This window comes from Schistocerca gregaria, chromosome 4 (assembly GCF_023897955.1).
Source record: "Schistocerca gregaria isolate iqSchGreg1 chromosome 4, iqSchGreg1.2, whole genome shotgun sequence".
NCBI lineage: Eukaryota > Metazoa > Arthropoda > Insecta > Orthoptera > Acrididae > Schistocerca > Schistocerca gregaria.
Window position 1 is genome coordinate 520,415,376 of NC_064923.1, and position 22,984 is coordinate 520,438,359.

The 22,984-nt window shown below is 39.2% G+C and overlaps 1 protein-coding gene across 2 annotated transcripts in view; it reads right to left on the reverse strand.

The window, feature by feature from the left end:
* LOC126268237 (DNA-directed RNA polymerases I and III subunit RPAC1) overlaps positions 1-22,984 on the reverse strand; it is a 188,190-nt gene that overhangs the window by 146,633 nt on the left and 18,573 nt on the right. Inside the window, exon 2 of one of the 2 annotated variants that reach the window (XM_049973890.1) lies at positions 16,392-16,652. The exons of the other annotated variant lie outside the window; for it this stretch is intronic. Within the exon in view, the coding sequence (XP_049829847.1) occupies positions 16,392-16,652 (261 nt within the window). The remainder of the gene's footprint in view (positions 1-16,391; positions 16,653-22,984) is intronic. 2 annotated transcript variants of the gene reach the window in all.

The following is a 22,984-nucleotide window of genomic DNA, read 5'->3' on the forward strand; positions in this document are numbered from 1 at the left end:
CCCTTCTTAAAGTCACGGATCGGGGACCCTTTGGTTTGCCGATTTTTTGCTCACAAGGAGCGACTTTTTGTTCGATGTGGTGTATTGCCGTGGTGTTCTGATAATGATCAGTCCAGGGTCATGGTACCACATTCGTTACAGCCCTCTGTCTTAAAGCTTCTTCACCAAGGACAGCGGGATATACTGAAAACGAAACAACTTACTCGTCAGCACTGTACTTGGTTCGGAATCGATGCCACGATAAATAAAATGTGCTCTTCTTGCATGTTGTGTGCCGAAACAACAATCAGCACCACCGTGGAAATTCTTTACCTGGCCAACAGCCACTTTCCCTTGGCAACACTTACACATCAACTTTGCTGGTCCATTCAGCAATGCTCGGTGGTTGGTTGTGATAGATTCATTCAGTAACTTTCCTTTTGTTGTCCGGATGTCTTCCACACCATCATCTGCCACCATCCAAGCGTTGTCTGCTATCTTTTGCATTGACGGTCTTCCACAGACGATAGTTTCCGACAATGGCCCACAAGTCATGTCCGCAGAATTTAAGTCATTCTGCAAGGCCAATGGTATTCAACATCTGACACCCGTGCCATTTTTGCTACAGTCAAACGGTGCCGCTGCAATGATTGGTCAGGACTTTCAGGTCACAGATGTTGAAGTTGAAAGAGTTGCATTCTCGGGAGGACGCGTTATTGCTCTTTTTGCTCTCGTATCGCTCTCAGCCCAGAGATGGTTGCTCCACGGTCGCTCTCATCGAACCTTGATTTCTTTGCTACATCCTCCGCATCGGGTTCCTGTGCAGCGGCAGGCACCTGCTTTTGCCCCAGGCGACATTGTCTACTACCGCCACTATCGAGGTCCACCACGTTGGCTCGAAGGGTGCATTCTTCGCTGCCTCGGGCGCACTATGTATCTGGTTTTGGAGGCCTCAGGTGAGGTGCGCCGGCATCTCAATCAGCTGCGCCTCTATCATCGCACAGGATCTGCGACTCGCCGTCTGCTTTCAGCGACGGTGCCACCCAGTCAGCGCCCCGGGGACCCATCTACTGGCTTGCCTCAGCCCCAGGTGTTACCGATGCTGCCTTCCATTTTGCCCCATGGCGACGCACTGCTGCCGCCTGTTCTCATGCCGGCAATGATCGCAGTGGACGAGCCGCTGCAGCCGACGGGCGCCTCTCTGGGTCATGTGCCACCGATCGCTTCCCGTGACCAGTTGTCCTCCGCCATGGAACTCTTGCCCGCTATGGACCATATGTCGTCTTCGCCCGTCGAGTGCCCCGACTTATGGAGGTCGACCCTTCGGCCCCTCCTGTCTCTCTACGGGCGCATGCTGGCGTGCAACCCGGAGCAGGTTTTTAGGCTTTTCCTAGCTCCCCACGGTCCGAATGGCAGGGTGCGGGTGGCACAGCCTCGCGTGTTGTTAGACTCCCCACTTCGTCGCATACGTCAACATGGGGTCCTTCCTGTGGCGGGCAAAGGCCTTATACCACAACCGTCCGCCGATTTGCGGGGGAGGAATGTGTTGTCACCGCCAGGTACCACACTTGCTAGGTGGTAGCTCTTAAATCGGCTGCGGTCCGTTAGTATACATCAGACCCGCGTATCGCCACAATCAGTGAATTCACACCGAGCGCCGCCACACGGCAGGTCTAGTCTAGAGAGACTCACTAGCACTCACCCCAGTTGTACAGCTGACTTTGCTAGCGATGGTTCACTGGCCAATACACGCTCATTTGTCGAGATGACAGTTCAGCATAGCCTTCAGCTACATCATTTGCTACGACCTAGCAAGGCGCCATATTCAGTTACTATACATCTTCTGATCAGATAAGATTGTGAATCAAGCTACGTCATTTGCTACGACCTAGTAAGGCGCCATATTCAGTTACTATACATCTTCTGATCAGATAAGATTGTGAATCATGTACCGTCAAGAGCGACGTTCGTCATTAATGGATTAAAGTTTAGTATCAAACTTATTATGTCCGATTTCTGAACTCTCATTCCTTGTCATGTTCCAGACCTCACGTCAGTACAGTTCTTCCCTCCTCACGCCAGCCTGCGTGAGCTAAAATGCGTGCATTTTGGCCTCCAGCTGTAACACGGTTTTGGCTCTTCTGCCAACCCAACAGAAAGAATTCAAAGTTCTATGGTGTCTGTTCAATCTATTTAAAAAATAGTGTCACATGTACCTAATTATTCTGCAAGAACTGTGAGGTTAAGATTTTACTGTTCATAGATGTTCAATAGCAAACTATTGTAGCAGTATGCTGATGTTTGCCTCTTACTTATTAATGATGTTTATCAAAATTTATCAGTAGTGAACTGGCCTTATAACCGTGTAATATTGAGGGGTTGTGCACAGTGAAAGAAAATAACTGTGAAACGCAACTGTGCAACAGTTGGCTACATCATTTACAGTAGTCAGTGCTGAACTTCCACCCCTCATTTTCCAGCCAGTATGACAATGCAGTACGTCGACACCGAGGCCTCTCAATGAAGAAGTAAAGCAGGCGAATGCCAGAAGATGGTGCAAGATCTTGAATGAATAATGCACATGCATCAGATGTCTGCAAACTGCTTACATTTCAAAACAAAACAGCAGCCTGTGGCATCAACATTTGTTGGCACTACCTTAAAAAACACTACACAATCATTTGTGCTGCACCCATCAGTGTTTACAGCTCATGACTGGTGATCAAAAATGGAAAATTTAATGTAAAGCAGGTCATTCCATGTGAAATTAACCAAATTAAAAGAAATTGGACCCTGATGGTTTAGAATTCTGTAACATTTTGTCATTTTATTCTTACTATCAAAATAAGATAAGATTTTTTGGACAATTCATATTTGAGTTATTAATGTTCAGTGTCTCTGAAATTGTGTGACCATATTAATAGAGGTGTCTTTACCCCTCCAACAACAGAGCACGTATACAGCCAATAAGGAGGCAAGTAGCCATTGACATTATGTCATGGTGACAGCTGGTGGGGTCGAAAGGTAAATGTGAACAAAACTTGGGAGCAGGATGCTCCGAGGGAGATCTATAAGAGAGGGCTACAGAGAAGTTGAGGATACCCTGAGTTTTTTACAGAGGTAGCAACAAGAACTGATAGGCATATAGTCAGTAGGTGTGGGACTCTTGAGTTTAGTCGTGTGGGCTGCATTTGCTAGAACAAACGGAATGGTGTTTGTCATTCACCATTCCTGTATCAGACTTAGCCACTTACTGGAAGCACCTAAACCAGAGCAATTAGAATTTACTTGCTTTATTTCTGAATAAATCTCAGATTGGTAAACATTTTTGAAGAGTTACTTCAGTTACTTCTCAGCCTTTTACCTTTCATGGCAGAGACTAACTTCTTAGTTATGTCAAAAGTCTCCTTATCATCATCCCCAATCAGGTAACCCTTCTGTTCCAAACCATGTCACTCAATCCCAGACAAAACCCATGTGTGGGACATGACACTGGATCATCTGCAAAAAGCCTGATTATACTATTAATGTTGTCTGCAAGGTCATTAATATATAACATGAACAGCAAGGGTACCAATAAACTTCCCTGGGGCACACCCAAAGTTACTTCTGCATCTAATAATGACTCTTCATTCAAGATAGCATGGATTATAATTAGAAGAGGAGCTAACTTAGCTACAAATTCAGTACAGAATCTGACAGGGATTCTTTTGGTCTCTGGGGCTTTGTTCAATTTTAACGATTTTAGCTGCTTCTCAACATCACTGACACCATTACTTATTTCATTCATCTATGGGGATTAAACTGGAGCAATTTTTCTGGGTTTGTCTTTGTAAAGGAATGCTTGAAAACTGAGCTACGAATTTCAGATTTTCCTTTGCTACCCTCAATTTCAATTCATGTCTCATTTGCTAGAGACTTGACGCTATCTTTGGTGCCACTAAACAGCCTTTACACACAACCAGAATTTCTTTGGGTACTGAGAAAGATCACTTGACCATATTCTGCTACGGTAGTCATTGAAAGCATCATGCGTTGCTCTCTTGACAGCAAATGCATTTCATTCAGCATGTGTCTACATATAGCCCTCCACATAAGGCAGAAGGTTCCAGGCGCTTCTGCTGCAGTCCTTTTGATGTTGCCGCGGTCGCAGCGCTGGCGCCAGACTTTACCTGAAGGTTTGCACACCGGGACAAATTCTAAGTGAGCCCACAGCACGATAACACTATCATGATTCACACCATTATTTTCAGTTAACCTGCTTACTAATGCAATAATTATTTGTTTTAACTCAATACTGAAAGTATTTTAAAAAGTAACTATCATCAAACATGGAAAATAAAAAATTCCAACCTAATTTTGTGATTTTACAAAGCATAATATAACTAAAAATGTTTTTCAATTATTGGGGGGGGGGGGGGGGGGGGGGCTCTGTATTCAACTTGGAATTGTAGGAGATCTTGTGAGCACTGGAGCTGCAGAGATGTTCTTTGAGTGCTAAATTCCTTGTCCGTTCTGATTCTTTGAGTGCCCTTCACTCTCCATTTTTGCATCCTTCAGATAAAGTAGTATGGAATATCCGGATGCTCTCCTCCAACTGCAACGACTAGGGAAGGAGGCATCTTTCTGCGAGGCACCAGGGTGCATGGATATTGTAGGGAATGAGAGGGAGAATGTACAAGCCAAGCAGAGATGTAGCGACTCTCAGTTATTGTAGTATTATACTCCATGCATGCTACAGCCTCGCTGCTGAGGTACAGAGTCATGTGTCGATGGGAAGACAAGTGGCTAGAAGTGACTGATAATAAGTTCTGTCTAGTAACACCCACTACATGGCCATGGCATACTTCCTTTCAGCCAAGAAGATGGGATGAGGTCTTCCTTACCGTATTTACTCGAATCTAAGCCGCACTCGAATCTACGCCGCACCTAAAAAATGAGACTCGAAATAAAAGAAAAAAAATTTCCTGAATCTAAGCCGCACCTGAAATTTGAGACGCGAAATTCAAGGAGATAGAAACGTTTTAGGCCGCACCTCAAAATCGAAACAAAGTAAGTAGGTCCATTGTAATATGAGACACAATTTAGATCGAACGAATGACGATACACCTACAGTAGTTTGGTTCGAGTCGTTAGCTTAACAGTTAAGCTTTACCAGGTAACCCTTGCTATGCGTCAGGCGCTCCATCCTTATTTATACGGGTACCCTTCCTTTTTCACGTGCATCGTCTGGTTTGATTCGATTTATTATTTTGCTTTGATCTGATAAGTGCTGTTTTCTTTGTTATAGGTGTTTACGTCACTCTAAGCTGAAAATGCATTACTGTACTCTGTCATGCATTGTTTGTCGCATTCTTATAGTGTGTTTTTACGGCCTGTCGCCGCTCGCGGCATGGCTTACTTTTGTGCGCGCTGCCGCCGCTTACAATTAAAAAAAGAGGAATCGTCTCATTAGAAAAACAACGGCAAGAGACTGCTATTTGTTGTTACTTACACTGCTGCTTTCTTTGATAATGATCAATAAGAACCAAATAATAGACGGCGTATGGTAGAACATGTTCTGAACGAGAGTTAGGCGAAAATTTTTCTCCGTTTGAAAAATCTTTGCAGCCGCTTCGTTAGTACATCAAATTCTGCACAGAAATTCGAGTCATCTTAGATTTAAAAATCTAGTCAGTTGTCGTGCTTCATTTCTGACTGTATCACTATTAGGCAAAAGAATAATACGAATATAAACGTGACACTATACGTATATTCTTCCGCGTTTGCTGTTGTCTCACTCTAGTTTCGTAGTTTATTAGGCAGACAGGATTTAAATGAGATAGCAGCAAACACGAAAGAATACATGGCAAAATGTTTATGTTTGTATTATTCTTATGGCGAAGAGAATACTGTGTGTGATTCACATTTCATCACGTTCCTATTAGCAACCATCTCTTCTCACAGGTAGGAAAAAATTCAGAACGTAGATTTGGCCATATTGACAAACATTCCAAACAGTCTTGCCAGTCACATTTTTGTAGAACATTGAAATTCTGCCACATTCGAAGATGAACAATACGGAATTAGTATTTACTTTGTTGGATAATGTATGAAAACGTAGTGGTTGAAACTCGGGGTGGAGAAAGAAAAGCTCGTCTTCCACCTATTTTTAAATTTATTTACTGACGCAGGTTTTGGCCCCAGTATTTATCTTTGTGCCTACAATGCATGCCTGTGTAACGCTACATATATTCGACGGCAGAAGTTAGTTGTGGCGGCACCTACCAACATTTTTCAGAACTTCCGCTTGCTTTGCACTCGATTCTAAGCCGCAGGCGGTTTTTTGGATTGCAAAAACCGGAAAAAAAGTGTGGCTTTGATTCGAGTAAATACGTACTTGTCTCCACACAGGCCACAGCCCTATGACGCATGGCTACTGGCTCTGGTGAGAGGATCCATTGATGTGCAGTGCTTGACATGTACAAATCATTGTGTGCCACATTTTACTCAATGTGTTTTATTTTCAGACCAGAAGGCAGCTGCCAATTTGTGGGCTTTTCAGCTCTCTGTCTTAAGTGACGTTGAAACAACAGGTGTCTTTCTTTTAACTCTTCTGTGACTATACTTTTTTTTGTTCCACACATAGCACCTTTCACCCTTCTCCACCACGTCATGTCCTGTGAGACAGAGTGATTACATGAGTCTGCATGAGTTGGCTGGGAGTGGGTGAATGAATGTCATTTTAAAGGTTTCCTTCTCACTTCCACATTTGTTTCCTGTAATATGTCTAAGGGCACTGATAACTTTGGTGTTGAGTGCCCGTAACTCTAAATACACACACACACACACACACACACACACACACACACACACACACAAAACCTGGCATTTGTGACTGACTGCAGGATGATTCCACTGCCAGCAATATACATCTTGCTCAAGGACGCAAAGACAAGAGAAATCAGTGCTCACACAGAAGCATGTAGACCACTTGGTTCTAGCTGGCTGCCAGGCATCTATGTGCACAGGTGGGCAAACAGCAGTCGGGCAGCTGTCCTGCACGGGCAAGTGTGTGTGGGCAGGGGTAGTCAAGGGTGCAGAATGCACACAAGAGTGCTGCTTGGAGGGTAGCTTACAGCAGTGCCCGCTGAGGGCAAGCATATGTGATATTCGTAACTAATAGTTATCGAACGCTGAAATAAAATTTTGATTTTTTTCTCGACTCTAGGATTGTGTGTAATGAAAACTGATAATCAGCATAAAGAACTACAGCTCTTGAGGGTATTACAAATGAAAATATCATATTTCCAATCATTTACATTCCAGTAACCATCTTCACTGTCAACATGACAATGCCCGACTCTTTTGCACAACCTATCGTACAGAAAAGAATACATTTTTGAGGAATTTTTAATGCAGTAAATCAATTAAACTTGTAATCTTGTAGTAGGCAAGTATGAAGAACAACAAGTATGGCACTTTAGTTGTGCAACCACATAAATCAACATTGCATCTGATAACATTTCAATCTAACCTAGGCCCCAGCTTGCACAATAAATAATGCTGTCACCACAAACTTCATTCACAAAATTGTAAATATAGTGTTGAATAAATACTGGAACAAACATTCAACTTCCCCCCCCCCCCCCCCTCCTCTCGGAAATACATTTGACTGTTGTCAGGTGTCCTGCACTATGATGCAAAGGTGCCATGTAGATTTAAGTTTAGTAGTTGATTTCCACATCTGTACTGGCCTACTATAAAATTGTGCAGTTTCTTAGATATTCTGCCATAAAGAATTTACAAAAACTGCACATTTACGGCATGATTTATTGCACAGTAACATTGGGAAATCTGATGATGTCTGCATTTCAAATTAAACAAGAAGATTACTGCATTATTGTGGGAAAATGAATTTGTGGTGATTAAACCAACAAGCTTTTGTGAAATACGAAGGGACAAATACTGCAAGGAGATCTTAAGATCTTATAATTAATTGTTTCCCTGAGACACTTCAGTCTGTTCTTTATTTACACTAATGATCGAAGCAGAAGAAATGAATTAAAATTTGTGCTGGAGCCTGGACTCAAACTTGGGTCCTCTTGTTGTTAGGCAGAAATGCTAACCATTACACCACCACAACACAATGGTCAACATTGCTGCACAAACTACCCAAGCTGAGTGCCCTCCCCAGCACAAAATTCAATTCATGTCTTCAGCTTATTTTCCTTTACATTGTCACTACTGCCAGGGCTCTCCGGTACTGGAATAGTACCCCAACATTGGAAATAACGGGAAAGTCCTGTACCATAGGTGATCTTATAGATCTTATGATTAAATGTTTCCCTGAGACATTTAAGTCTCTTCTTTATCTACGATAGTGATCGAAGCAGAAGGAATGAATTAAAATGTATGCTGCGGCCGGGACGCTTGCTAGGCAAAAATGATAACCATTACACCACCACAACACAAATTTTAATTCATTTCTTCTGCTTCACTCAGTATCATACTTCAAGGAGATGTGAAGGAAACACTGAAAAATATTGGTTTTAACCTTCATATTAGGCTAACAAATTCTTATGTCCACAGATTCATGCAACATGCGTTCACAGCTCTAAGTTGTTCTTTCACCCAGGAAATGGTAATGAATTTTATTAATGAAAACATGGCAAAAAAATCTGTCGAGTGTACCTAGAATGGCAAATCTGTAATATATTCTAAAGGGAAACAAACCCTTCATAATTTAATGAAAAAGCAACTTTCCATGCCAGTAGGATAGTTGGACACTGGAAAATGTCTGGTGTGGTGTTGAAGTTGGTTTTTTTTCCTTTTTTCCATGTTTTATTTGAGACTCTGAGTGGCTATTTTCACACTATATTGAAATGTTGATGGATGGACAACATAGTATCTCAGAAGAAAACTTTGGAGCTACTTTCAATAGCATGTGGTTAAAAAGTAATAACTTCCTCGAACTGATCAGATTTAATGGGTTTAATATAAAATATTTCTTTTTTAATAGTGAAAGTAAATGTGGTCTGTGATACCAATAAATATAACTTAATTGAATGGGTATGTTTTCATGTTCAACACCACAGTGGGCAACAATGAACTAAAACAAACATAAGGGATGTATGGTACTTCAAAAATAAGCATACAGGAACTAATACCAAAATTGGCAAAAAATAACATTAACATTTGCCATAAAATAAAACAGTGTTTTCCTGACTCTAGAGCAGCCTAACATAGACAGTTGTTTTCACCTCACTTCCTTAGCAAGTGGAACAGGAAAGGGAATGATTTGCAATGGTTCAAGGTACTATCCACCATGCACCATATGGTGGCTTGTGAAGTACACATGTACTGTAGATGTAGAGAATGTTTCCTCTCCTATGGTCTTGGCATTCATTAGTGTTGCATCTGTGAAGGGAAATGAGAGTTATTTGTTGATGCTGATAACTGTACAAAAAAGAGTAACATGGCATTTACGACTCCTTAACATAATGATGATGTCATTTATGGCTACGGCACAGAGGGTAACACTTAAAACACTGCCCTGAGGAAAACCTTCCTTCTGCTCAAAACGATCTAACAGCACGTCACCAACTTGGGCCCTAAAAAGCATTTAGACAAGAAGGCCTGTATGAAAATGGGGAAGTGGCTAAGAAAGCCCCATTGATAGAGTTGCTCAAGAATACTGTCTCCAAATAGTGTTGTATGCCTTGCTGATATCAAAGAATACTGTGAGGTAGTGATGTTTATGTAGGAAAGCCTGCTGAATAGCCGCCTCTAATAGGGTCAGGTTGTCAACAGTGGAACCAACTCTCTGGAATCCACATTGAGAATGGCCAAGGAGCCGCCTGGCCTCTAACAACCAGATCAGGTGACAGTTAACTCTTTGCTCCAGGGTCTTTCATACAGAACTCATTAAGGCGATGCTTAGATAACTACTGGTACATGTGCAATCCTTTCCTGGCTTGAGGAGATGTATCAGTACTGTCTCTCTCCATGAGTTGGGAAAGTGGCCTGTCTGCCAAACAAGATTAAAACATGTGAGGAAGAATCCCTTTGAAACTGCTGGCAGACCTTGAAGCTTGCAGTACCAGATTGATCGTAACAAGGTGCAGTATCACGAGTATTAGACAATGCTGATTTCAGCTCCCACATGGAGAAAGGGCAGATGTAAGATTGAGAAATGTGTGATCTGAAGTACAACTTACCCCTCTCTGCAGTCACACAGTAGTGGCGAAACACCAGATCCTGGCTGGGATCGGCTCTAGTTACTGTATAATGCTCTGCCATTGTCTGAGCTATGTCTCCAGGTGTTGTCTAGAGACATCCCTGTTTTAGCACTATTGGTAAATGATTGTGTTTATCTTATGGCTTCCCATTTTTTGTAGAACAAGTGGAACAGTTGATGGAGTCCAGGAAGGCATGCTATGATCTTACCCTGCTCTCCTTAACTACGCATCAAGCCTTGGCTCTTGCGTCTCAAAAGGCTGCGAGGTTATCTGCTGTTGGGCGGCATTTACACTGTCGAAAGGACGCATGACTGTCCCACATTGCTGAATGTACTCATCAGTCCACCAAGGTACAGGTCACCTCCTAAGATAACCTGAAGACTTTGGAGTGGATAAGTCAACAGCATGATGGATCACTTGTGTAATGTGGTACACCCATTGCTCAATGCTGTCACCATGTTTAAACACAGCCAGATGGCTGAACAGCGTCCAGTTAGCATCCTGCTGACCATCCATTTCGACGGGTTCTGTTGAAGCAATCCTCCAAACAGTAGGTGAATACAAAGTGGCCAGTGGTCACTGGAATGAAGGTCATCAATGACTTCCCTCTGAACAGAGACTACTAGGGCTGGAGAACAGAAGTATAGGTCAATGGCTGAAATGACAACTATCAAGGAAATTAGAAGAAATTATCCACAAAGCAGTGTAAATAAGTGCACTACCATGGAATGGCTCAACCCATCAAATCAGACTCTGCCACAAAAATGGCCATTACAGGCAAGCTTGGAAAACTTGTATAGCCTGCTCGAGAGCTTGGTAGCCCTATGTCATCCTATACAGTCCAGCGGGAGAAACTCAGATTTAACATCATACACCAGAATTTTGGTAGTCTTAAAAACAAGCATAATGATCTGGATATTATTACCTGTCTTGATAAACCTGATATTTTAGTCATAACTGAACACTGGTACACTGAATACTTAATTAGCATTAGTCAACCAGTCTCCATGAAGTTTCCTTCTGCCTTTAGTACAAAAAACAAGTCTGGAGGTGCTGTAGCAAACTTCACGGTTAAAGCAAGTAATTTCAGTGTTATTGATGTAAGTGCATATTGCTTAGAAGGAATCACAGAGTATGCTGCAATAAATCTAAAATAGGGTAGAGAAAATATAGCAGTTATAGGTGTGTATAGGCCACCTGGGGCATGTATGAATATATTTTTCAAAAATTTATTTGATTTACCGATATATGTAGACAGTACACTTTCTGGGTTAAATGGCCATGTAAATACAATAACAGGTGATATAAATATAGACTTATTAACCAATGATGCCACCACCAAAAAGCTACACCTCCTATTCGACAAATGCAGTTTCGCCCCACTTATCCATGAGCCAACCGAAGAGACTGGCAACAGCAAAACATCTCTAGATAATATAATAACAAGCATGACCCATCTTTCATTTAGTACATATGTTCTAAAACTAGCTATCTCTGATCACCATACTGTACAGCTTCAATTGAAGGCAAGTGAGATATCCTTTGTCACTAAAAACTTCATGTAAGCAAAAGAATTATGTATAATGATAATGTCAACAGACTGAACTGCATGTTAGCACACATACCAAGGTTTGAGAATGATAGCTTTTCCTATGATCGCTTTGCCGCTGACTTCTACCACTGTTTTGATGCCACATGTCCAGTTGTAGCCACAAAGGTTAAACAAACTAAAAATATAAATGAAAGTATCTAGATAAATAATGTCATTGAAGCAAGGAAAAATTATTCCACAGTGCAGTGTTGAACAATAGACAAAATGTCAAGCTAAAGGAGGTCTTCAAAACATGTGAAGAATACTTTAAAGATTTATTAATGCAGACCAGGAGCAACTACGTTGCAAACAAGCTTCAGGTTTCACACAGTCTTACTACTGGTGTCTGGGGAGTGATAAACAATTTTAGAACAAGAATAGACAAATTGTGCAGCAGCGGGTGGAATAATTGTTAATGTTTCTATTATTTATTTAATGCTGTTTGTCGTTCTCAACACTGGCTCTCTAACTACGATATTGGCAACCAGAAAGTGATTAGCAAAACGTGAAGCCTGTAATTAGAATTCCTAGTGCTCACTTCATCTGAGAAATACATTTACAGCTACAGCTTATAGCTCTGAGGAATCAGGAGATTGTCTGGGATTCATAATCAAAAACCATTCTCGCTAAAATTTTCACTATATTCTGAAAGTCACAGACCAAAAAGAATCCACACAATTCAACTGCCAGAGCAGTTCAGAGTCTAATGCGCTGATACAACTATAACTGTTCAAATTAAATGTTTAAGTTAATGCACGCCATAATTTGATGATAATGTTCATCAAACGCCACACTAATAATGGTAGAATGTCTGTCCTGCGGCGGCACGTGAAAATACGACATACGCAAACTAAAGATAGATCATTAACAACATCCCAAAATTAATACTTCACTCGAAAATGATTTCATGGTTATGCGTATCCAGAGTACCTTATTACTGCATCCGAGGCTGTTTATATCTACGATACCGACGCGACTCGAATCCTGGCACAGGTGGTGCGCTAATCAGTGTCTGGAGAGAACTGGGGCCTGCCTTTCTCGCACAGCGTTCTTACATATAAAGCCGTGGTGCGGACGGCTAAGGGAATGCCTGCTCTCCCGACTAGCCGCTGGGCTAGTAATGCACCACTTTAAGACATAAAATAAATCATTGTGCCCTTTGCTGACGGCCGATGAAGCTTTCAATTTAATTGTGCAATCAGCACACAAGTAAGTAAACATAATAAAAGTCTGATGTGGCTAAGTCGAATATTTTGGGTGTGAGAATTAATTTAATTACACTACACACAGTAGACAAGCTCTGAACTTGCTCTTTGGAGACACGCTATCGCTATAGTTTTATAGTTATTCAGTTGAAACTTTTCACATCTTTACGATTATAGCGGATCTCCCTTCTACTTAAATTTAAACATCCTAGCTTTATTTATTCACCTACTTAATCTATCTTGCTTCCTTAATTTCTAAGACAAAAACCAGAAAATCATGAATTTCAACTAAAATTTTAATTTATGAGATCCAGAATACGGTTTCTACTAAATTATTATGCAAAAGGAATCTAAATATAAATTTTTAAGTTTCTAGCTCTTTTCTGTTGCACCAATATTTTTACAGAGAAACATCCAAATTTCGAAAATAGTTTAAGTTATTGAACTGATATCTAACACATATTGATTTTGTATTACTCCTGACATGCTAGAAACGTTTCAGGTTATTTACTTCATTTTAAAGCATTGAATATTTATGACATCAGAGTTAGTTACAGCGGACTAGGCTGGCACACAATGGAAAGACTGATGAGAATTTTATAAGGCGTGAGTATGCTGCTTCCCTACAAAATCCTGTAAGGACTTTATTATTGACCACAATGGGATTGTAGAAAAAGGTCAACTTAACCATTGATAATATATTCAATAAACTTTTTCTTCAGTAAGAGAAGCTATCAATGACAAACATAATAACCTGAAGTACAATTTTCAAGGCAATCCATCTGAGTATGGCATTTATCTAGCCCCCACAAACTGCAAAGAAATAGTTAACATCATTAGCTCTCTAAAATCTTCCAATTCTGCAGGGCATGATGGCCTCAGTAGGCCCTACTGATGTATTAAAAGTGTGCAACAAAATGTCTCTGTACCTCTACCTATGGCAGTAAATAACGTAACAGAATCAGGTACCTTCTCAGACAGACTAAAAATAGCTCATCTTTAAAAAAGTAGAACTCAAGATTCAAAACTACAGACAAATCTCAACACTTCCTTTTTTTTCCAGAACAGTTGGAAAAAGTCATATACAGCAGAATTACAAACTTTCTCCAGATGCACAATCTGATGTTTGAAAATCAAAATGGTTTCTTAAAATGTAAATCAACAAGCACAACAGATGCTCAGTTAATTGAAGAGATAGTAAGTGGCATTGAGAACAAGCAACATATTGCCGGTATACACCTCGACCTTGAGAAAGCTTTCGAATGTGTGAACACCACTATCCTATTAGAAAAGCTATGGAACATTGGCATCACAGGCACTGCTCATGACCTAATAGAAACTTACATGAGCACACAAAAACAGTTTTTACTGCTTAAAACTGAAAGGGATGTTCACAAATCCAAAATCACTAACATAAAATACGGAGTGCCCCTGGGCTCAGTACTGGGTCCTCTTCTGTTTTTGATTTATGCACACGTGATAAGATATTGCACTCAGAGTTCCAAAATAGATCTTTAGGTGGATGATACATCCATTGTGTGTGAAACGGAATCATTTAATGAACTAGAGACCCACTGTAATAACATGACAAACGAAATTGTTCAGTACTTTAAAAAGAGCCACTTACAGGTAAGCAGTAGTAAAACAGGTCTCGTGGGGCTTAACAGCAGTGGTTCTAATGATGAAATTAAACTATACATTGCCAATGAATTAGTAAAACCTGAGTTTAAAGTAAAATTCCTCGGTTGAACAATTCAGAGCAATCTAAAACAGCACATACAAGTTGACACTCTGCCATGTAAGTTGTCTAAGAACATATTTGCAATTGACACGGTTAGCAAGTTCTTCAAAGACACAGTTGTTCAAAAGACAGCGTACCATGCTCTGATTTTCCTCTCACTTGAATTACGGAATAGAAATTTGGGGAGAAACAACCAAAGAAAATCTGAATAAGCTATTGCTACTTCAAAAAAAGAGCTATAAGAATCATCTGTGGAGCAAAATATAAGGAATCGTGCCATGGTTTGTTTCCAAAAACTGGTGTACATTCTAAAAGCTATATTACTTGTTAAAATACTGCAGCCCAACATTTGTTGTAATTTGTATCAGTAAAGTACCAGACATATAAAAATTTTTACATTAGCAGCCACAGAACAGCGCTCTATAAAAAGGGTCGACAATATGCAGGTTTAAAGTTAGCCAATGCACTGCCTAGTAAAGTTATGACCCTACCCAAAATCAAGCTAAGATTTCAGTTAAAGAAATTTCTGTTACATAATCCATTTTACACATTAGAAGAATACCATATTTAAATGCAATATAAGAAACGCTTTGAAAAAATATGTGAACAGAATCAAGCACCATCTTATTTGTAATTCAATAGCATATTCAGAAAAATGTATTGTTATGCTATGTATCAAGAATTGTAACTGTTTTTATACTCATGTAATGAATCATCTGATATTGACTATATTATTATTATTATTATTACTACTACTACTACTACTACTACTACTACTACTACTACTATTATTATTAAAGTTTCTTCCTGTTCCATTCATGTACAGAGTGCGGGAAGAAAGATTGACTGGATGTGTCTGTGCATGCAGTAATTACTGTAACCTTATCATCACAATCTATTTATGAATAATACGTAGCGGGTTGTAGTATATTTCTAGAGTAATCATTTAAAGGTGGTTCTTGAATCTTTGTTAATAGACTTTCTCAGGATAGTTCACACCTATCTTCAAGAGTCTTCCTATTTAGTAAAACCATCAAAACAGGGAAAAATTGTATACTTATATTTCTGTATTTTACTTTGCAAAAATCATGGCTAGCCATTATGTCAAATATTACAGAAAGGGAATGAGGTAATTCTTAAAATTGCTTTTCTTTCACTTGGAAAAATGAAATCAATGGGGTGTTCAATTGTTTGACATTTTAACATTTTTGTTTTTGTAGCAAATAACATTTTTATTTTTTCTTGAGAACCTAAAACAAACCACTGAAATTTCTAGGGCTCATCATCATCATCATCATCATCATTGATTGGCTTACTTGCTCAGTTTACATTCTCATAAATAGACTTTATATTATACAAATGGTTTACTATACATAATCTCAACAAACAAAAAGTCTAGCTGAATATCTCGGTCTCTTAACGAATCCGTAGATCTTGGTGTCAACAAATGTAATTAATTGTGTCCACCAGGAAATTTCCCTAGCAAACAGTCTTCAGTCAGGTTCTATTTAGTTTGTACGATAACGCCACAGTCACATGTTGGAGCATTTTTTTGAACCTCCATTTACACAAATAGGCACAATACTTTCCTTGCCCTATACTGGATCCATTCAAAGATGCCTGTAGTTTCATGGGAAGAGCAAATCCATACGTACGTTTAGGAGAAGCAGCAATAAGTTGAGAATCTGGTGGACAAAATTTCTGCCAAAAATCTTTCCTCTCTTGGCACACATCTTATACAAGAGGCGCATCTTGCACTGGCCAGGGACATTTTCTGGATTTAAGTCTGTTGCAGGTATGTTCTGTAACTTTTTATACAAAAGTGAGTTCTGGTGAGTAGTACACTTCCGGGCCTCTCTTACAGTTACTGCTTCTTGTTTAATTGATGGTTGTACAGTATTACATGACACGGCCAACTGTGAAAATGTAGTTGATTTAGTAGTGCCACTAATTATTGTCATTACTTAATTTAGTTTAACATCAACTGTGCGTGGATGTGTAATACTTGTTCTTACTGGCGCACAGTAATCTGCTGTACAGTAGGCCAATGATAGCACAGCAATAGACATTTTATTAATGTCCACAGTACATTATTCAGAACGCTTGACCATATTTGCAACACATACATTCAATGTTATTTACAGCAGTAATTTAATTATTTATTTTTTATATTTGAAATAGGGCACATACAATCCTCTGAAAATTGATAACAACTTGCAGTTCAACAAATGCAAGCATGGGGGGAATGGGAACTCGGAAAATACCCTCTCATTTGGGCCAATGGAATGATATTAAAAGTCATAAAGAATGCATAAATTGTACAGTAACAGTAACAATAGAGCTAATGTATTTAGTTCAACTATTATTCTAGAGTAACACAGACAGGAATATTTACAGCTGTATGTCTTTATAGGATTTGGATTTGTCAGTTGACAACATAAGGAGAAATTTATACCTAGGTAAAAAGAAGAAACAAAATCATCTGCAGGCTGTTCCTGTGTCACTGAAGGGATCTTGGCAAAATATCTCAAAACAGGCCTGAATAGATGACAGAAAATAAAACTTGAAGTGACTGATTTAATAATAATTTTTCACCAAAATGATGAGCAGTCTAGTGATTTATCAGGTACAAAAAATATTGGAATCACAGAAAAAAGCAGTGTAACAGAAAATGGTTGATTTTGGCAATTTGCACATACTTTATTCAACTTTTAAGAGTGAAATCCAAAAACTAAAGTAAGTTTTTCTAAACTGGGCTCACTTCGTCCCCAAATTGGGAGTTTTAGGCTATCAAGTGCTAACAGAACACACTCAGTATGTGTCCATAAGCTACCATTCAATAGAACATAATTTTACTAACTCATGCAGTACCACTACAATTTGAAAGAAGTTATTAGGATCAGATCTCACAAAAATTATTGTATTTGAAAACCTGACACTGTACTGAATGACTAGGAACCACTGACCTTAATCAATAGATTTCAACTAGCAGAATACAAATTATCATGTGTACTGCTTACATTGCTGACTTTGCAGAATATCTTTCAACTAAATTAGAAAAATTTGTTTCACATTGTTACACAGCCAAATCTTGATCAAAATATTATACAACACTTAAATAATTATCAAGTACAAAAGCTGCCTCAGTATCACAACCTTAAGTGAAAATTCTCTTTCCCTGCATAAGATGAAGTCCACTGGACACAGCTGCACAGTACATCCTATTTGTAATTAGTTTAAATTAAAAAATACAGGAAGTGAAAGACTATGTTACATCTAATAACATGAAACATGATGTCAGTGTGGTCCACAAAATGCAAGAAACTGTGACTGAATTCAGCTAAGAATTACATTCAAATGCTAAAATACATCTATTTTCCTAATGAATTTGTAATCCAATAAAAAAAAATAATTCTCTAAAGCCATGCCTTCAACAAAATGATTTCAACACTGTGGTGAAGTTGTCTATTGCAGTGGACAGCTGCTAATGTCGCTTCTTTAGCATAGTCTTGAGGTTGCTAATTTAAGCACACCAGGGTTAACATCAGTGCAGAGTGGTCATTCTTTGACAATAGCCAACAAAAAGCTGTGAGAATGGCAGAAGATGGACAGTTACAAGATTAGTATGAAAAGAAATTTGACAAAGACCTCTAGGAAATCAAATACTACAATATTTGCATGAGATTACTTTCAGTTTCATAGTGTTAACATTACAAGAGTCAAGTTTCATTTTTTTTCTGAAGAAGTTGTAAATGAGGCACTTCTGAAATTGTAGAACTTCAAACACTTCCTGGAACCATAACTTTAATTCATAATTCATTAGATTCTTCAGGTACCCTGGAGGCAAGAAGGATTAGTGTGTGTGTGTGTGTGTGTGTGTGTGTGATTTGGGGGGGGGAGGGGGGGGTGAAGTCCACCTTGGAATATATAAGGGGTGTTCAAAAAAGAAACCAGTACCTGTATGTTAAAAGTATTGACCCTGGCTGTTGAGACAGTTGTCTCACTGTGACCAGGGCTGCTATGTTAACCAGTTCTGCACATGCAGCTGGACGTCGTCATCTGAGGTGAATCATTCGCCCCTCACAGCCTTTTTGAGGAGACCAAAAATGGTGTAATCCCAGGAAGAGAGGTCCGGACTCTATCGAGGGTGGCCGAGAACCTCCCATTTGAATTTCCGCAGGAGTGCAGTGAAAGTGTTGGCTGCATGAGGCTTTACATTGTCGTGGAGCAGAATGAACCCACAAATGAGGTTGCCTGGTCATTTTGATTTGATTGCTTGGCAAATGGTGGCCAAGGTTTGCGAGTAACACTAGGTATTCACTGTTGTCCCATGCTGCAAGAAGTAAATCAGAAGGGGGCCATTTTTTGTCCACCTTAAAAAGAATCTGAGGGGCAAACTGTTCACCACAGACGATGACATCCACCTGTACATGCAGGCTGGTTAACATCACAGCCCCGTAAATTTTATAAGACAGCCATTCATCACCTTGTGTTACAGTGAGACAAGTGTCTCAAGAGCCAGGATCAATACATCTAACATACAAGTGCTGGTTTCCGTAATTATGCCTCTGGCTCGTTTGTTTTTGGACGCCCCTTATAATTTAGCAAATAAATTGGCATCCTTTGTGAGAGAAGAAAATTTGATCCCATCTGTTGAAGATTGCATAAATTTAAATTTCATATTTTATTACATATCTGTAACAGTATCTGTGTTGCTGTGTAGAAGGGAGAACCGATAGAGGTACTCAGCGTACCCTCCGCCACACACCGTCAGGTGGCTTGCAGAGTATGGATGTAGATGTAGATGTAATGTTTCTTTTTGTGTAGTTCTCAGTTGTTGATGTTGAGCACATGTTGTTCAGAGTAACATGCCGATTTTAGAACACTGAATAAATTTTTGTTTTAGCAGTATATTTGTTAGGTCTTTCATATTCTTCACATGATAGCAGATGTGAATGGTTCAGCTAAACTTCAATTTGATGAATACTTGAGACATATAATTAAATAAAGTGTTCTACGGAAGCAGGAATTCAAGCAGACACCTTTGATGTTATACGCATTACTGTTGACAACTTATGAAGTCATGGGGCATATGTGTGAGTTTAAAAGAAGACACAAAAGAGGAAAAGTCCTCCAGTTGATGTGAGGGGATAAGAAGAAAATCATGAATGAAGTAAAAAAAAACAAATTGAAAAAATAGTTGGTGAAGAGAACTGGGTGACCTGGTGTATTCTTATGAAGGTTATTTTGAAAGGTGATGCTGTTTATTATGTGGTAAGTGGTATTTTGATCAAACCAGAACAAAAGGTTGAAAGTTATAGTGCAAAATTAGCCACTTGGACAAAAGCAAATTCATAAGCAAAAAAAAAAAAAGTCTTGTTTTGTCACTAGATACAAAGCCATTACTTTGAGTTGCACATGAGAAACTGCCAAAAATGTACGGGAGAAGTTGCACCAGATCTATGATAGTCAGTCTGTAGAAAGTATTGAGTTGTTCCAACATACGTTTCATAATACTGAATAGGAATGGCTAGGAGTTAGTAATTCCCACCCACCACCTCTTACACATTACAATAATAGAAATAATTCTACACAACATAAGAAGTTGCCAGGGAGAAACTTTCACAGTTTGTTATCAAATTTTACTTTGCTGTCTCCAGACATTTTGTATCAATGAATAAATGAACAAAAATTTTTGTTGCAGCATTGTCCATCCCATTATGTGCTAAAGACAACATTAATGTGGTATAATGAATGTCATTCTTCCTTCTGGTAATGTAATTATTACCTCATTGGCCCATACATATACGAGGGTAATCCCAAAAGTAAGGTCTCCTACTTTTTATAAGTACATAGACCTGTTTATTTCTACAATGGTTTACATTAGTTTACAGCTTGAACATTTAGCTATTTTTCAACATAATCACCATTTCTGTTGACGCATTTTTGTTGATGCTGTGGCAGGTTTTGTATTCCCACGTCACACCAGCTCGCCGCCATGCTGTTCAGGAAGTTATGAACCTCTTCTTTCACCTCATAGTCAGAGCTGAATCGCTGGGACCACAATTAACGCTGAGAGGTACTGTGAGACACTGAAAAAAATCCAACGGGCAATTCAGAACCAGAGATGAGGAATGCTGAGCAAGGGCGTACACATTCTCCATGTCGACACTCGCCCACACATCGCTCAGCAAACCATTGCTCTCCTGCAGCAGTTTCAGTGGAGTATAATCACCCACCCACCCTATGGTCCCGACTTGGCGCCAAGTGACTATGACCTGTTCCCTAGGTTAAAAGAACATTTGGCCGTAAAGTGATTCAGCTCTGACAACGAGGTGAAAGAAGAGGTTCATAACATTCTGAACAGCATGGCGGCGAGCTGGTGTGACAAGGGCTTACAAAAACTGTCACAGCGTCTACAAAAATGCATTGACAGAAATGGTGATTATGTTGAAAAATACCTAACTGTTCAAGCTGTAAACTGATGTAAACCATTGTAGAAATAAACAGGCCTATGTACTTATAAAAAAATAGGAGACCTTACTTTTGGGATTACCCTCATACATACATACATACATACATATATATTCGAACTGCAGTAGATTATTTGCAGCAAACTTCATGAAGAAATAAATATACTGTGAAGCAGTAAGCAGAATGCCGCACTCTTAAACAGATGTCTACAAGCCGATGATGGGTGAGCACCACAATAACCACTTATTATTCTCAAGGCATATTTTTGCAAAATGAAGACTTTTTTCCTTAAATATGAATTATGGCAGAACATTATTCCACATGACATTACTGAATGACAATATGCAAAATGTCTGCTAACTGATTTGTCTCTCCCCAAGATTTGCAATGATTCTAAGTGCAAATGGGAGTTCCAAAATGTGTTTCTTTTTTTTTCTCTTTTTTTTCATTTTAAATTAAAGTCAATATGGACCCCTAAGAATTACGAAGTTTCCACTCTATTTATTATTTCCTCACCATGTGTTACACTTATCATTGATGGAATATCTCTAGATGGGCAGAACTGAATATTTTGGGGCTTTTCAAAAATGAGGGTGAGATCACTCTCAGAAGACCAGTCAATTACACTTTTAAGAACTTTATTTACCTTTTCTTTTTTTTATGTAAGCACGGATCGATTGCAATACTAGTGTCATCTGCAAGAAGAACTAATTCTGCTTGTTGTGTATTAGACAGAAGATCACTTACATGTATAGGGAACAGCGGTGGACCTAAGATTGAACCTTGGGGAAACTCATGCATGAATTCTCTCCAGTCAGAATTATGTCCTTGGACTATATTGGTTGAATTACTAAGTACAGCTTTCTGATTAGTGTGCACATTTACTTCAGACAATGTCAACAGAATTTGACACATTTACGTGACTTGGTATGATCTTACACAAGAAGACAAAACCAGGCATAAATTGAAGAAAAGATGTTTGAATTATATGTTGTAGACACAAGTAACATATGAAACAAATGTAGCAACTGCAATGATTTTAAAATCAAAATCAGGTAAATCATTCTATCTATGAAGGAAAAAAATAGATAAAAAAATTGTAGTACACAAAAAGGGTAAAATTCAAGCAAACAAGATATTGAGAAGTATTTTTCCTGTGGTAACTGCCCTTACTGTGGTGATTCTTCAATGTTATCAGTTGTGAAAATATCATCAGAAGTAAATGCAAGAAAGCTTTTGTCCAAGCTAGTCAACTTACATTTAAATATCGATCTATCAGCGTGTGATGAATGGTATACTGACAGCGGTGCTACACATCAAGTATCAAACTGCCAAGTGGTACTACACATCATGCAACAAACTGCAGAGACTGGTTTGTTTCAAGCAATCCTTTTGAAACAAAAAAGAAAGTGGACAGTGCTAAGAATACTGTGTTTGGTGACCATACTGATGTTGAAACCTTTGATGGAAAAACATGGACTACATAGTATTTTCAAGATGTGTGGTACTGTCCAGATGGTGTTTGTAATTGTTTCTCGGTTATAAAGGTTGGAGAAAATGATACTGATCAAAGTATCAATAATAATAGTGAAATATGGTTATTTCACAGACTCCATACCAACTGCTATTCCTCTGTCTGAAAGCAAGAATGAGCTTTATCGTTTGGCAGTGAAAGTGATTTACCAAGAAAAGTCTTTGATGTACAAGAAGCAATGGATACTCTTCAGGAAGATTTGGGCAGCAGAGTGAATGCCATGTACAATTATTTCCAACA